At 35.1% G+C, this 15021-nt stretch overlaps 1 protein-coding gene across 3 annotated transcripts; it reads left to right on the plus strand.

Moving 5' to 3' along the window:
• Positions 1-220: 220 nt before the first annotated feature.
• Positions 221-13740, plus strand: LOC101220366 (translation initiation factor eIF-2B subunit beta). Of its 3 annotated transcripts, XR_004216915.1 has the most exons (12): positions 221-479; positions 556-612; positions 723-877; positions 1159-1446; positions 7105-7234; positions 10818-10925; positions 11683-11785; positions 11906-12031; positions 12135-12328; positions 12606-12728; positions 13142-13345; positions 13447-13740. XR_004216915.1 is itself a non-coding variant. In XM_011656960.2 (11 exons), the coding sequence occupies exons 2-10, from the start codon at positions 560-562 to the stop codon at positions 12697-12699; spliced, it is 1251 nt and encodes a 416-aa protein (XP_011655262.1). In that variant the 5' UTR covers positions 221-479; positions 556-559; the 3' UTR covers positions 12700-12728; positions 13142-13740. The 3 variants fall into 3 exon arrangements, 2 of the variants coding, with proteins under 2 accessions (XP_011655262.1, XP_004143752.1); XM_011656960.2 differs by having other exon boundaries at positions 13142-13740; XM_004143704.3 differs by having other exon boundaries at positions 13158-13740.
• Positions 13741-15021: the final 1281 nt, after the last annotated feature.

Genomic DNA, 15021 nt, shown 5'->3' on the forward strand with positions numbered 1-15021 from the left:
AAGTGATAAATTTATTTTTAAATGAATAAAATAGCAAAACACAAATATGTGTAAAAAAATTATTGATATATATTATAAATTTATCCAATTAAATTAAATTTTTAATTAATTGTTTGAAATAGGGAGAATCTGAGAACGTGATAATAAAATATTTTCATTATTGATAGTTAAGATTAATTCTCAGAAAATACACCGTGCTCGTGTATATTCAATAAATTACAAAATTTTAAGAAAAAATGGGTTCGAACCCATTGCCCCCAAAATCCACCAAAGTCCAAGTTCAACCCAAAATAGGCAAAGAAGAGAGAAAGGGCCAAAGAAGAGACAAAGAACTGAAGAACATCTCAACTCCGGCTTCCAGTTCAAGAACGAAGCCTAGATTCCATTGCTGCAGCTCGCACTATAGTTTCCTTCTAATCTCTTCATCTCTGTAGCTCGCGACAACCCTCTTTTCCCCATTTCATTCTTCCGTGTTCTCTGTAAGTCTACGCGTTACCAATTTTCCTCCCTTATGTATATTCTCTAGGTTGAGCCTTTCCTCTCTTTTCTGTTCAGGATTATGCCAGACGTGCAAGCCATTGTGAATGATTTCGTTATCAAGCTTATGAAGCGGTTAGTTCTCTGGAATTGTTGATATTTCTGGAAATTGAGTTGTACCCTGCGTGTTTTTTGAATATATATATATATTTTTTAAAGTTCAGTTTGCGATGATTTTGTGGCAGGAAAATTGAGGGTTCCTTGGCCACAGCGAAGCATACGGCTGAATTGCTTCGTTCTGTCATTTCGGCGCAGCGAATACCCTACACGAATCAGGCGGCTGCTTTGATTGATGCTGTTAAAGCTGTTGGCGAGCAGCTGATTGCTGCGAATCCTGTTGGTAGATATATTTGATTTATTAGTTTTGTTTAGTATAGCTTAAAACCCAATCCGTCAGTTTGGGAGTTTACCCTTTACAAAATTCAACGTGTTTCCATAGCTGCTTCTTATTCAGTCTGAAAATGAGTCGTTAATCACCTATCAATTATCATTATTTGGCCATGCCCATGTTACTGTATACACTGTCCGTACACGGTCTATAGCCTTAGTCTTCCCGTCTTAAATCTACTAATTTATTAGCTTTTCACGGGCATTTAAAGATATGTTGATGTACAACTGCAGAGCTTGCTGTGGGCAATATTGTGAGGCGTGTTTTGCACATTATTAGGGAGGAGGATCTCTCTCTCACCACAGCTTCTATTGCTGGGTTAAGCTTATCAGCAGTTAGTGATGATGAAGATGACATTGAAAAAGATGATCGCCCTGTCCTCTCAGCTGCTGCTGTTGCTGCTGCTGCAAGAAGCACTTTGCGGCCACCTTCCTTGCAAACTCTTCTTGAAGATGTTCCTAACCAAACATCGGTTCATCAAACTTCATCATCTGGAGGTGATTCAGAAGGAAAAAGCAAATGTGAGCTTCCTTGTTATATGGTGATTAGTGTTTATTTACAATTACTTAATTAGATTTATGTGGTGCTTGATGGCATTTGATTGTGATGTCTAAAGCATTTACTGATTCGTTTGATAAAAATTGATTACAGGGTTGTAATAGAGGGTGTTGTTAGATGTTTGTGTAGGTGCTCTTGAATCCTCCCTTTCATGGCAGGAGGATTGGCTTTTTTTTCCTTTGGGTGGGCGTGGGAGGTGTTGGCTTTTAAGGAACGTGGGGTTAGTGGTTGGGGGAAGATATTTGGGATTTGATTAGATTAAATTCGTCTTTACGAGCATTTGTGAATAGGGTATTTTATAATTATCAGGTTAGTATCATTCTTTGGAGCATTTTTTTGGTATCCTTTCATTTTAATTGGTTAACGCTTGGTTTCTTATTAGAAAAAATTCATTTTAGGATAATCCATGCATAATATATATGTTTTTTGAGGTTCAACAATGTTGGAAGTGGAGTGGGAACCTAACCTCAATCTCTAGGATTGTAATTGGTGTCTTTATCCATTGAGCTAAGCTTAGATTGACATTTAATGTATGCATGCTACAATATTATCTTGTTGTCGTATATATAGATAAAGTTCAATTTGTTGTTTTAGTTTGCTGAACATATTATTGTAACAACATATTCGCTTCCTATTTTTTGTCTTTTAGAAGGTTTCGAAATCATTTGGAAATCTAAGTGTTTGTTTGATTTTGGATTTCTTTGACAAATAATCATTTTTCCCTTAATGAGTGGAAAAAACAAAGAATATAAGATAGAGGCATAAAAAAGACCCACAAAAGAAGATTTGGTTTGAAGTCATCACTGCTCTTCTTGAGAGCCATTCCTCTCGAGAGAGAGGAGAGATGTGAGGGTTTGGAGTCCTCCTTTGGAGGGATTCTCGTGTAAGTCTTTCTTTCAGTGTCTGGTTAACCCTACCTTCATGGGAGAGTTGGTGTTTTCTTTGGTTTGGAGGATTAAGGTCCCTAGAAAGGTCAGGTTCTTTTCTTAGTAGGTTCTTCACGACGGCCTCAATACATTGGATAGGTTGTCTAGGATTTTGACTCGTTAGTTGGTCCTTTCTGTTGCTTTCTGTGTTGGAAGGTAGATGAGGACTTGGATCACTTTATTTGGCATTGTGAGTTGGCGAGTCGCATGTGGGATGATTTTCTTCATACTTTTGGCTTGTTTTATGCTCGCCATAGAGATGTTAGAGGGACTTGGATCACTTTATTTGGCATTGTGAGTTCCTCCTCAATCCGCCTTGTGGGGAAAGAGGTTGATTTCTTTGTCATGCTTGTGTTTGTTCCATCTTGTGTGTTTTGTGGGTTGAGAGGAGTAGGGAGGGTGCTTAGGGGAGTTGAAAGGGGGAGTGGGGAGATTTGGTCGGTTACTCAGTTTCATGTTTCTTTTTGGGCTTCGATTTTGAAAGCTTTTTGTAATGACATGATTTGTATAGTTGGGCTCCCTTCCTGTTATTTGTGGGCCTGATTTTTTGTGCGCTTGTGTATTCTTTCATTTTTTTCTCAATGAAAGCCGTTTATTTCAATAAAAAGAGTGTACCAGAAGATCTAACGAAGAATTATGAAAAGCCTTCGTGACTGATCTCAAAGAGAAACATTGAATCTAACTAGGGATCAAAGATCTCACAGGTCCATCTCCATTGTAAAGATTCTATTGTCCATTTTCCACCATAAGCCTTGCAATATAGCACAACCCCGGCTTGCCACAAAATCCCCCTTTCTTGCAAAAAGGTAGATGGAGGAAGAACTCTTAATCTAACAAAGGATCAAACATCTCACGGGTCCATCTCCACTGTAAAGATTCAATTGTTCATTTTCCACCATAGATCTTGTTAAAGAGAGTGTAACAAAAGACCTAATGAATAATTATAAAAAGCCTTCGTGACTGATCTCGAAGAGAAACATTGAATCTAACAGAGGATCAAACATCTCACGGGTCCATCTCCACTGTAAACATTCGATTGTTACTTTTCCACCATAAGCCTCACAATACAGCACAAGCCGAACTTGCCACAAAATCCCCCTGCTTGCAAAAAGGTGGATGGAGGAAGAACTCTTAATCATTTCCTTGTAGTCTATGGGAGTGGCCATATGAAAACCAAGTGCTATAAAAATACATCCAAACTGATTTCGAGAAATCACAATTCCGTAGGATATGATCTAAGACTTTCTTGACCTTCTAACAAAGAATGCAACAAAACAACTCAATTAGAGAGTCAAATTCCTTGTAAGCCGATCAAGCGTGTTAGCATGTTCGTGGGTTACCCATAAATAACTTCATAGTTTTTTTTAGATTTTCACCTTCCAAAAAGATGAGAAAACAAATTCACAGAGGGTGGAAGGGTCGAGCAAACTATGAAAGAACCTACAAGAAACACTTCTAGTAGGATCAGGGCACTAAGTACGAATCCCTCCTCCAGGGTCTAAACTCAAACTCCCCAATAAAGAAAGGAGATCCATCACATTCATTGTTTCCCTTCAACAAAAGATTGTTATTAGACATTTTGTCAATTTGTTGTTGGCTTCTTCAACCTCCAATGGAATGGTATATTTTAACTTTTATGCCGTAAAGTTTTTCATCCTTTTCTCAATTCATCAATTATTCTATGGGGAACAACCGAAGGGGCTGTTTGGGGGGCTTGATATGAGATGAGATGAGTTGAGTTTTAAACCCAACTCAGTGTTTGGGGCCCCAAGTTTCTACCTCACCGATTTATTATATCCACTCACCATGACTTGAAAACAGTGATTTAATATCGCCAACTTGCACGCTTCCTTCTGGCCGTCTTTTACTCTTCCCTCACAACATTTCTTGTCCCTCTCATCTCTCTCAAACTCTAGCAGCTCCTTCCCTTCAAACCATCAAATTTTCCTTTTTCAAAGCTTTCTCCATTTGGATTTTCATCTTTGATCTTCCATGGAAGTGTTTTTCCGTCACTTTGTTTTTAGATTTCACGTTTTACCTCGATTATTTTCTTCTAAGATTTGTTGATGTTCAAAGAAAAGTGCAATAACCTCAGTGCCAACAATGAAGGTATTGATTGCTTGGTTAGTACGAGCTTTATGCATGGAATCAAATGAAATCAGTATTGGCCTTACAAGCCGCCTTGCAGATCTCAGCTCCGCCTTGTAAGCCAAATTGGGTGATAAATTAATGAATGTGACTATTTTTCTTTTTGCTTAAATAGGCTCCCATTGCTTCGATTCCTAGTGAAACACAAAACAAATTTCTTCAACTTCTGCAATTTGGGTTCTTTCTGAAAACAAACAAAAAAACAGAGCAAGGGTTTTTGAGTTAAATTTGTAGAAATGGTGGAAATCTTTAAAAGATGTTTGAAAAATATGAGAAATGAACAAAACCCAAAAGGGGAATGGGCATTGGAAAGCGATTGAAGAAAGAAAATGATGGAGAAATAATAATATGTTGGGTTTAGGCTAAATAGAAAGGGAAGAAGGGAGAGACTAGTAGTAATGAGGTGGAAACTGTGGATGAATTGAATTGGTAGGGAGAAACCTATGCTTAAAATGGAGCAGAGCAGAATATGTGTGGTTATTACGATTGGGAGTATTTTTTTTTATCCCAATACAAAACCATTTTTAAATGGCTAATGTGAAAAAGGAATCAAAATTATGCTCCTTTTTAGTTGATACTAGTTTTTTTTTTTTTTTTTAAGAAATAGAAATTTTGTAGACCATTTTAGTGTACTTAAAAAAGGAGAAAATTGTACTTCATATTTTATTCAAACATAAGATATGTAGAACTACTGAATAAAGAAGTTTTTTTTTTTAAATAGTGGTTATAAAACTTGCACCAAATACCCTGACATATGAACTTAACCTTGCACCCTAAACACAGACATATAAATTCAAACAAAACAACTATACACTCCCAAACACAAACATATGGAATCCACATACATATGAACTCTCCAGAAATATAAACTCCAGACATTCTATATCAACTGAGCTCCCCAAACAACCCCTAAGTGTTTATTTGAGAGGGTTGGTGGATGGGAGACAAACCTTTAAGTGACAAATTTCCTAGTCTTTACTTTTTTTTTTAATAAGAAGTTGCATTATGTGGCTTCGATGCTGTTTTCACTTAACCTTCTTTGATTTCTTGGGATTTTGATGCCCTTTGTTTGATAGAGAGACAGTCAAGATGGCTTAGCTCCTTTTTATCCTTTGTGACTGCATGATCCTTCCTGTGAGGAAGGATGTTAGGTTGTTATCCCTCAATCTTGTTAGGTGTTTCTCTAGCCATTCTTTAGTCTTTTCCCCTTTGTGGATGATAAAAGTTTCCAAAGGGGTCAAGATTTTTCCTGGCAGAGTTTACTTGGAGAATCAACACCCTTGATTGTGTCCTAAGAGATTCCTATTTTCTTTTCCTTCCACAATGATGCATTATCTGCAGGAGGCATCAAAAGGATCTGAGTCATTTGCTATGGGAGTGCCAGTGTGTAAAGTACCTTTGCGATCGGTGGCAGAGATCTTTTGGGTTTAGTGAGGCTCACAATAGAGGATGAGTGTTCTTTGTTGGAAGAGTCAGTTTTGCACTCTTCCTTTAGGGAGAAGTATATGGGGTTGTGAAAAGCAAGATTCCTTGATATTTAGTGAGTATTTTGTTGGAGCGTAATAGTAAAAGTTTTAGAAACCTAGAGAAGTTTGGGAGTTGATGTGGTTTAATGCTTTCTTTTGGATTGGGTCTTTTATGTAGTTAGTGTTGGACTCCTATTTTGGTTTAGGCATGAAAACTCATTTGTTGCGAGTTGAAATTTATAGATATATTTTTGTGTTGATATCATTGGCATGTTCTGCTTCTATCTCCCAGAGCAAATTGGTATTTGAAACCCGTTTTGGTTGTGATGCCTATATGTGAATATTTAAAGGTCTAGTTGTATAGATGTCAAATATGATTATGGATCATGATTGATGAGGATTAATTTACTTTCTAATAAGTTCTTATCCAAAAGAATTTACTTTCTAATAAGTATAAGGATGGTGAGATTATGGAAGCAGTAGGAGTCGCCTCTTCAGGGAACTAGTGATTACAAACAAGGGAACCCAGCACCCAGGGATCTTTACTACTGGAACTTATTCACCCCCATCTTTGTTTATTTCCCTTTCTCTCTTGATTTTTGTTGTAGTGTCCTTGATGATTTTAATTGCTTTCAACTTCTCTTGAACAAAAATCTACCCAGAAATGTGCATGTATGTTTCAACTTTTTTTTTTCTTAATCCATTCATGTGTTCATTTTCTATGTGGAGTTGTTCTCTGTTCATTTAATTGTTTATTTTATATGTATATATATATATATATTTTATAACAAGAACCAACTTTCCCTTAAATTAACGAAAATGAATAAATGTTCAAGGGATACAAACTCCCAAAGACGTGAAAAATGAAAAAAAAAATATAAAATACAAGCAATAAGTACAAGCATGTAAAGAGTAGCTAGGAAAATAGATAAACATTTAAAGAACAAAAAACTTTCCCAGTATCTTCGTTTGAATGACTTAGAAGCTTTGCTAATGAATGGTGAAACTATGAATAAGGCATTAACATTTTCTATTTGGAATGCAAGTCTGCTCTTTTCCAACAAGTTGTTCTCATTGACAGCTGCTGATAAAAGTTCAAGGAGTCGGAAACTCAAGCATGATGTAATTGAAGCTGTTAATGAGCTTATTCAGGATATCGCAACTTGTCATGAACAGATTGCTGAGCAAGCAGTGGAGCACATTCATCAAAAGTATTTCTCACCTTAACTAATTCTAATAATCTAAGCTTTTTATTATTTATTATTATTGTTTTTGTATCCTTGAACATCATTTTGATCTGATTCTGAGCCATCTATGACTTACTGAAGCAATAAAGGGTTATTAACTTTGGAGTAGATTTAATGTTATATTATTTTATCCTACTCAAGATGTACTTATGCAAATGCCTTCATCTGTTGTCTTCATGTGCTCTATTTCCTTTTTGGTAAGATGGTGTATTGCTGCCTCTCGTTGGAGGGGATGATTGCGGGTTTCCTCACTAATTTAAAAAGTTTTCTATTCTTTTCAAAAAATGGGAAACCAAATGGTGAAACCGAGGTTTTTTGAGAGATTAAACAAGTAGAATATGCTCCCATCTCCTCTTTATCCTACCGAAAAATTAATTTAATAGATTCTTTGGAGAGATCCACATGAGCTTACAGAATGAGCATTCACTAGACAACCAAAGATTGATTGAAGCTGCCCCTACCTTATCTTTAAAACTCTAAAAAGGCCCGTCACTTATTTTGTGCCTTCTTGGCTTAGGCTTTCAAATGAGCTGACTTTATGGCCTTGTCACCTGCGTCTATGCTCAACTAGTTAAAGCAATTGTGCAAAAGATTAGATTCAAAGCCCCTCTTTTTGCTCAACTCAAAAATAGATTTCTTATGAGAGGTTTATTATTAGTTGATTATGGGTGGGAAAAGCAGCCTATTAGAAAAAAAACTCTTTGATCTTCCACCTCTAAGGATAATTCCTCAAACTTTTGAGAATTATTATCTTCGAATTATTATTGGGGTTAAATGTGAATACAAACAAGTAAAGGTATTGAGTATTAATTATGAAGCTATTCAAGTTCAAGAGCGGGCTTCAACTGTGGGGGTATGGTTTTGACTCTTGGTTTGACCCAGACTTTTGCCTTCCTTTAAATGCTCCCAAAGAACATCCAGTGTTGGATTCCAATGAGAATGACTCTAATTATTCAAAGCAAGTTGTTAATCTGGAAAATGTACACTCTCTCTCAAGGGTGGTTAGCTCTTACTCGAGCTTCTCACTCAACCTTTCTTCTTATCCCAACTTTTTCATGCCAAAAAGATGTCCCTTATCAGTGTAGAATCTATGAGATATTTTTACTGGTAAGGGCACGATAAGGAAGGAGGTTCCTACCTAGGTTAGGTGGTACATGGTCAGGTAACCCATTTCTTTTGGTGCTTTTGATCTTGGAAACCTCTGAATTGTCTTAACGTCTATGGCGATTTTCTTGTGAGAAGTTCTTCAGTGGAGGAATGTGGTGGCTGCTAAATGTAGAGTCTTCAAAGATGATAATTGGTTGAATAATCAAATGGCTGTCAAAGGCTTTCAAGGTTCTTGGAAAGAATTTGAATGGTGGCATACATGGTGCACCTACCATTTACCTCAGGGACTCACCTAGTATTCCAGGCTTCCCAATGCAAGGCTTGGAAACTTGCTGCCTAACCACTTACCTGCTCAAAGATTCTAAGCTTGAACTTTTCGTCACATGGTTTGGAGGTTTTGATTTAGTGTGCTGGACAGAAACTTGAGGAATCTCATCAATAATTTTTCCCTGCTTCACACCATGTGAGCAACGTGAAAGTTTGGTGGGTGGTAGGGAATGGTAGAAACCTCAGAACATGGATGCGTCATTTGTTAGGAGGAAGGATGAAGGAGGAGGACTGGGTAGGGTGTTGTAATGGTGTATGGATAAATATAGGGCTTTTATTGTGTGAAATGTTGAGGTTGTGGGCCTGAGGGATTATATAGTAGGAAGAGCGAGTAACTTGTTAGGCATTCAACATTTTGTTGATCTTGTTCAGATGTTCATCTTTTTTCTTGTCATTATAATTATTATTTTTTGAAAATTTGGGAACAATCAAATTAATAAGAACTAACATCCATAGAAGGGTTACACAAAGCATTATCACCCTCAATCTCCATGCAGCACACACAATCACATTTGAAAATTACATCTCTAAAGCCCATTCTCCCCACCATTAGAGGCAAAATTAGCCAAAGTATGAGCAACATGACAAGATCGAGATATGCTCGTGTTTGGATTCCTAATCCTAGTCAGGAATTTTCTTGTAATTGTTGTTTGGGCTGTTGGTGGATTCCGTTTCCCCTAAGGAGTTGGTCTTTGATGTGGTTTTGGAGAGCTAAGGTTCCGAAGAAAGTTTCTTTATCTAGCAGGTCCTGCTTGGCCGGGTTTATACTGTTGATAGGCTTGTCAAGAGGAGGAGTTCGCTTGTCGGGCCTTTTTGTTGTTTCTTGTGTCAGATGGTGGAGGAAGATCTTGATCACCGTTTTTGGGATTGTCATTTTGCGAGGTCTGTGTGGTGCGCCTTCCTTTGAGAGTTCGATGTTAGCTTTGTCGGTTCGAGGAGCGTTAGAGCGACGATTGAGGAGTTCCTTCACCATCTGCCTTTCAGTGAGAAGGGGGAGCTTTTTATGGCGTGCTGAGGTTTTCGCTATTATTTGGGATATTTGGTACAAGAGGAATGATAGAGTGTTTAGGGGTAGAGAGAGGGGGCATAGCGAGTTTTGGTCATTGATTAGATATCTCACGTGTCTCTTTGGGCTTCGGTTTCGAAGAACTTTTGTAAGTATTCTATAGTCAACATTTTACATAGTGAGTTTTGGTCGTTGATTAATGAAAGTGGTTGTTTTCCTAAAAAAACAAAGATCGAGATATAAAAGAAACACTAACAATTTTTGTTCGTTGCATCCAGTCCCTATTTTCATCCAAGATAATTCCAATTGACGAATGATTGAGGAGATTGTTATTAATTGCATTAACCAAAATTGCAGAATCTGATTCAATTTGAATATTTGAAAACTCCATCTTCACGACCTTTTTAATCCCAAATAGAAGGCCTAAGGCTTTGGCAGCAAGCACATCACAATGTATCCTTCAGGCATCAGCGGCAGCCAACAACATCGACCCCTAAAAATCACGCACCACCATCCCAACACCCATCCGACTATCATACATAACTGAGGCATCCACATTGAGCTTCACTTTCCCACTTTCAGGCACAAACCATCAGATCCCCCACCCTTTCCAACTGATGTTCGGTAACAGCGTCACCTTCCACCACTTGTCGCACCTCACTCCCATTTCGTTGGTCCCATAAACACCAACACCCAACACAGAAAGTTTGTCTCCTCCATCGACAGATCTGCCACCCTGCAACACAACTCTTGAAAAGAAATATTTCTGAACTCCACAAAGAGACGATAGGTTCAGACTTCCCCATAATTTCTTAACTTGCTTGCATCTCCAAAAGGTATGTTCGCATGTATCATTCTCCTTTCGACACACATACTCCAACGACAACACTCAATTCTCTTCTTGTTATTATTTAATCAGCTTTATTTTGTATTATATTGAATAAGGTTGTATTTGATTTACTTGCATCATTCTCTGTTTCTGGCTTCAATATGAAATATGCAATTAAAATATAAGAGGTTTTTCATTTTATGGAATTCCGTTTTGAAATTTCTCTTTATGAATTTACCTCAATATCCTCACATATATTAAATGCCAAAAACTTTCAGCGAGGTAATATTGACTTTGGGGAGTTCCAGAACAGTGTTGGAATTTCTTTGTGCTGCTAAGGAGAAGAAAAGGTCCTTCCGGGTGTTTGTTGCTGAGGGTGCTCCAAGGTCTGAGCTAATAGCTAAAGCTAGCTGTCTGTTATGGCACAGATTTATATTTGTGAAATATTAATAAAACTATAAAAGATTTAAGGGTATATTTGAAACTTGAAAGTGATTTTAAAATAACTAAAAACAATATTGTTATGGGGGCTCTTCAAATATAGAAAAGTTGACCAAACTTTTTACAAGTTATAGCAAAATTTTCTACATTCTTTACAACACTATTTAAAAAATTTACTACATCTCTAACAACATTGCAAAAAAAGTTATACTTTCCTTATAACGTTGCAAAATTTTCTACATTCCTTGCAACAACGTTTTTAGTGATGATAACAGATTGAAGTTTACACTAATAGACACAGATAGAAATCTATCTTTGATACTATAGTGATAGAAACTAATATAAGTCTATCACAGTGGTTCTATTGATAGAGATTGATAGATGTTTTCTTTTTTGCTATTTTTGTAAATTGTTTGACATCTGTTTTTATCTATGAAAATTTCTCTTTTGTTATTTTTAAAATCAATTTGAAATTTGTTTTTATTTATTCAATCAATACAATGAAAATCATATTTAAAAGTTGATTTATAATGATTAAAGGCATGTATTGAAGTGATTTTTAATATGGGAAAAGTGATTTTAACCATTTAAAATCATATCTAGACATGTCAATTGCCATAAATGCACCGTAGTTTTTGGTTATATTACTCTTAGATATTTTTGGTTCACTATGCCTCATGTTTCTTCTGAATGGTTCAACAGATATCAGGGTCATCTTCTTGCTAAGGAGTTGGTTACAAGAGGTTTACAGACCACACTTATTACTGATTCTGCAGTTTTTGCCATGATTTCACGGGTGAATATGGTAGGTGGTCGCTGCATATTTTGTGTACACATATGAATGCATTTTATTTAAACCTATGCATAAAGTGGGATTGACATGACAACTGATGAGATAGCATCAAATTCATACCTGTTCTGCAAGGTAATAGTTGGAGCTCATGCTGTCATGGCAAATGGTGGTGTCATGGCACCAGTTGGATTGAATATGGTGGCCCTTGCAGCTAAAAGGCATGCTGTTCCTTTTGTTGTGCTAGCTGGAAGTCACAAGGTGCTGTTTCTTTTCACGTAAATTTATCTCTATTATAATTCTATCCAAAATTGTAGGAAATAACTTGTATTATTTTTCTTAATGTCTGTTATTTATTTGACAGTTATGCCCTCTGTATCCTCACAATCCCGAAGTTCTACTCAATGAACTGAGGTCACCGTCAGAGCTACTGGACTTTGGTGAATTTTCAGATTGCATGGACTTTGGAACTTGCACTGGTTCTCCTCTTCTCCATGTAGTCAATCCTACGTTTGACTATGTGCCACCCTCGCTTGTTAGTTTATTTATTACTGACACGTAAGTGCCACCCTCTTCTCCATGTAGTTACAAATTTTTTTTTTTTGTGCTGTTGAATTTCATTCCCTTACCTTCAACTCCTGGATAAAAAGGAATTGTATGGGAATAATGCTTGGTGTTTCTTAATTTTTTCAAAGATGCAATTTCTACATTTTAAAGCAAGATACTTCGGCTTGATTTTCTATTAAACATTTGGATTTCAAATAATGATTATTTTCCTAGGGAAAAAAATATTTTGGCTGCTGTTTCTCATTTTTACTCCGTGTCACTTTGACAGTGGTGGCCATAACTCATCATACATGTATCGGCTTATTGCTGATTATTATTCAGCTGATGATTTGGTAATTAAAAGGTCTTCTACAGGCAGCTGACAGCTCCCTTCTTATTCAACATATAATTGGTAAGTTTTTTTTAAATCAGTTGTATTGCTCCTTTAATCTATCCATACCATATCGATGACAAATGGCAGAAAATTCATTAAATCAAGTAAATGTCCAATAACACCCTCTAACAGCGATTGCTTTTCTCCATATAGAAGAAGAAAATAGCTTAACCTCATATTTTAATTTCAAAGCTGCAATCAGTTTAATGATTGCATATTGATATTGGAATTGGGATCTGGAGAATGTGACTTTTTTTTCTCTTATTTTCATACTCAATGACTTATTGTCTTTCAATCAGAAATAACTCAATTCTAATATTAGTAAAGACCCCCATTGACCGGTTCATCTTGGAGTAATCTTTCCATTTTGGATATCGTTCACTTTCATGATTCTTTTGTCACTTTTCATAAATGTCAACGAACTCTTTCAGTTGTCAATCGTTTCAGGGTTGCAGTTAGCAAAACAAGTGAGCTGTTGAGGAGAATCATAAATTATAGCCTTAACCATGTAGAACACATCATTCTAGCTTCAAGAAAAGGGAAAGAAAAAGAAGAGAAACATTCAAAGTTGACTGAACGAAGCTAAGGTTTCGGCAATTTTGTGTTTATTGCAGAGTTTTCTAGCTGGGCTGAAGGTGTGGGTGTGGAAACAATGGAAATTGATGGTGTTTTTTCTTCTTTTTTTTTTTTTAAATTTTATTATTATTATTTTTAGTTGTTTGCTTTGCTGCCTCAGGCCAGAATTGTTTCTGCAGATGACTGCCAGAATCAATGAAATCACAGATAAATCAACATCTTTTTAGCAGTTTGCACAACAAACTTTGGTCATCTGTGTCCTATGATACTTTTTTCCATCTTTTATCCCAATATTCATTCCATGTTGAGAGTTCTTGTAGAAATGAGTTTTAGATAGGCAATATCACTATGATAATTCCATACATAGTTTTGATGCCTCATTCTTCATAAATCAGCTTTTGTTTTGAACTTTTGGACCTTATCTTTGTCTAATGAGTTTGGAAACCTTCAGTTATTTGATTGTTTTTTTCTAGGTTTAAATATTACTTTCATTCTTATACTTTTGCTTTTGGTTGATTTTGATTCTTATACTTTCCATGTGTATTTTTTTTTCTTATACTTTGAATTTTAGTTTATTTTGATTCTTATACTTTCCATGTGTATTTTTTTTTCTTATACTTCGAATTTTAGTTTATTTTGATTCTTATACTTTCCATGTGTATTTTTTTTTCTTATACTTTGAATTTTAGTTTATCTTGATTCTTATAGTTTCAATGTGTCATTCTTCGTATTCCTTGATTATTTAACTTTAGTTGTTTATTTATTTTATATATTATTATATTATATTATATTTTCTCCATATTATTTTACTACATTTTAGAACTATTTCTTTTGGTATTTGTTCTTTTATCATTAATTCTAAAAATATTTATAAATATGGCAAAATATCACAATTTATTTACCACGATCGACTACTATCTGTATCTGTCATAATACACATATAAAAATAGTACTCATAATACACATAGATAAAAACAGTAGTCTCATAATACACAGATAAAAACAGTAGTTTGGCGTATTATTGTATTATTTATCTTGATTTTTGGTAATCAATCATAGATTGATTGTGATACTTTTGTAAATATTTTGGTTCATTTTGCTATATTTAAAAATAACTTAAGTATTATTACATAATACTTTTGTAAATATTTTGGTTCATTTTACTATATTTAAAAATAACTTAAGTATTATTACATGCCTCGTAGAATATACAAATAAATTTTGATGTAAAATTAGCAATAATAAAATGTTCAAATGTTTAAATTATTACATGCATGGTAGAATAGTCAATAAATGTACAATTGTTTCTACTGTTCAAATGTTCAAATTTTGTATGTGTTTTTTTTTTACTCAGACCGATTTTGTTCAAATGTTCCAATTTTGTATGTGTTTTTTTTTTTACTCAGACCGATTTGTCTTAAATAATGTTGACATGAATATTAATACTAATTATTTTCAAAGATAAAATTATTGAAAATATTTTTAAATATGGTAAAATGTCAAGAAAATATTTTTAAATATGGCAAAATGTCAAGTCTAAGTAATAGACAATGTTTGATGATAGTAGTTTATCAATATATCTATTATTATCTATAACACTTTGTCATATTATTTATAAATATTTTGATTTATTTTATTATATTTGGAAGCAACTTTTAAATTTAGTTTAATTATAATATATATATATATATATATATTGTAAATTTCGTGGTCTAAAATATTAGAGCGAATTTAG

The sequence above is a fragment of the Cucumis sativus genome, chromosome 5 (assembly GCF_000004075.3).
Source record: "Cucumis sativus cultivar 9930 chromosome 5, Cucumber_9930_V3, whole genome shotgun sequence".
Taxonomy (NCBI): Eukaryota; Viridiplantae; Streptophyta; class Magnoliopsida; order Cucurbitales; family Cucurbitaceae; genus Cucumis; species Cucumis sativus.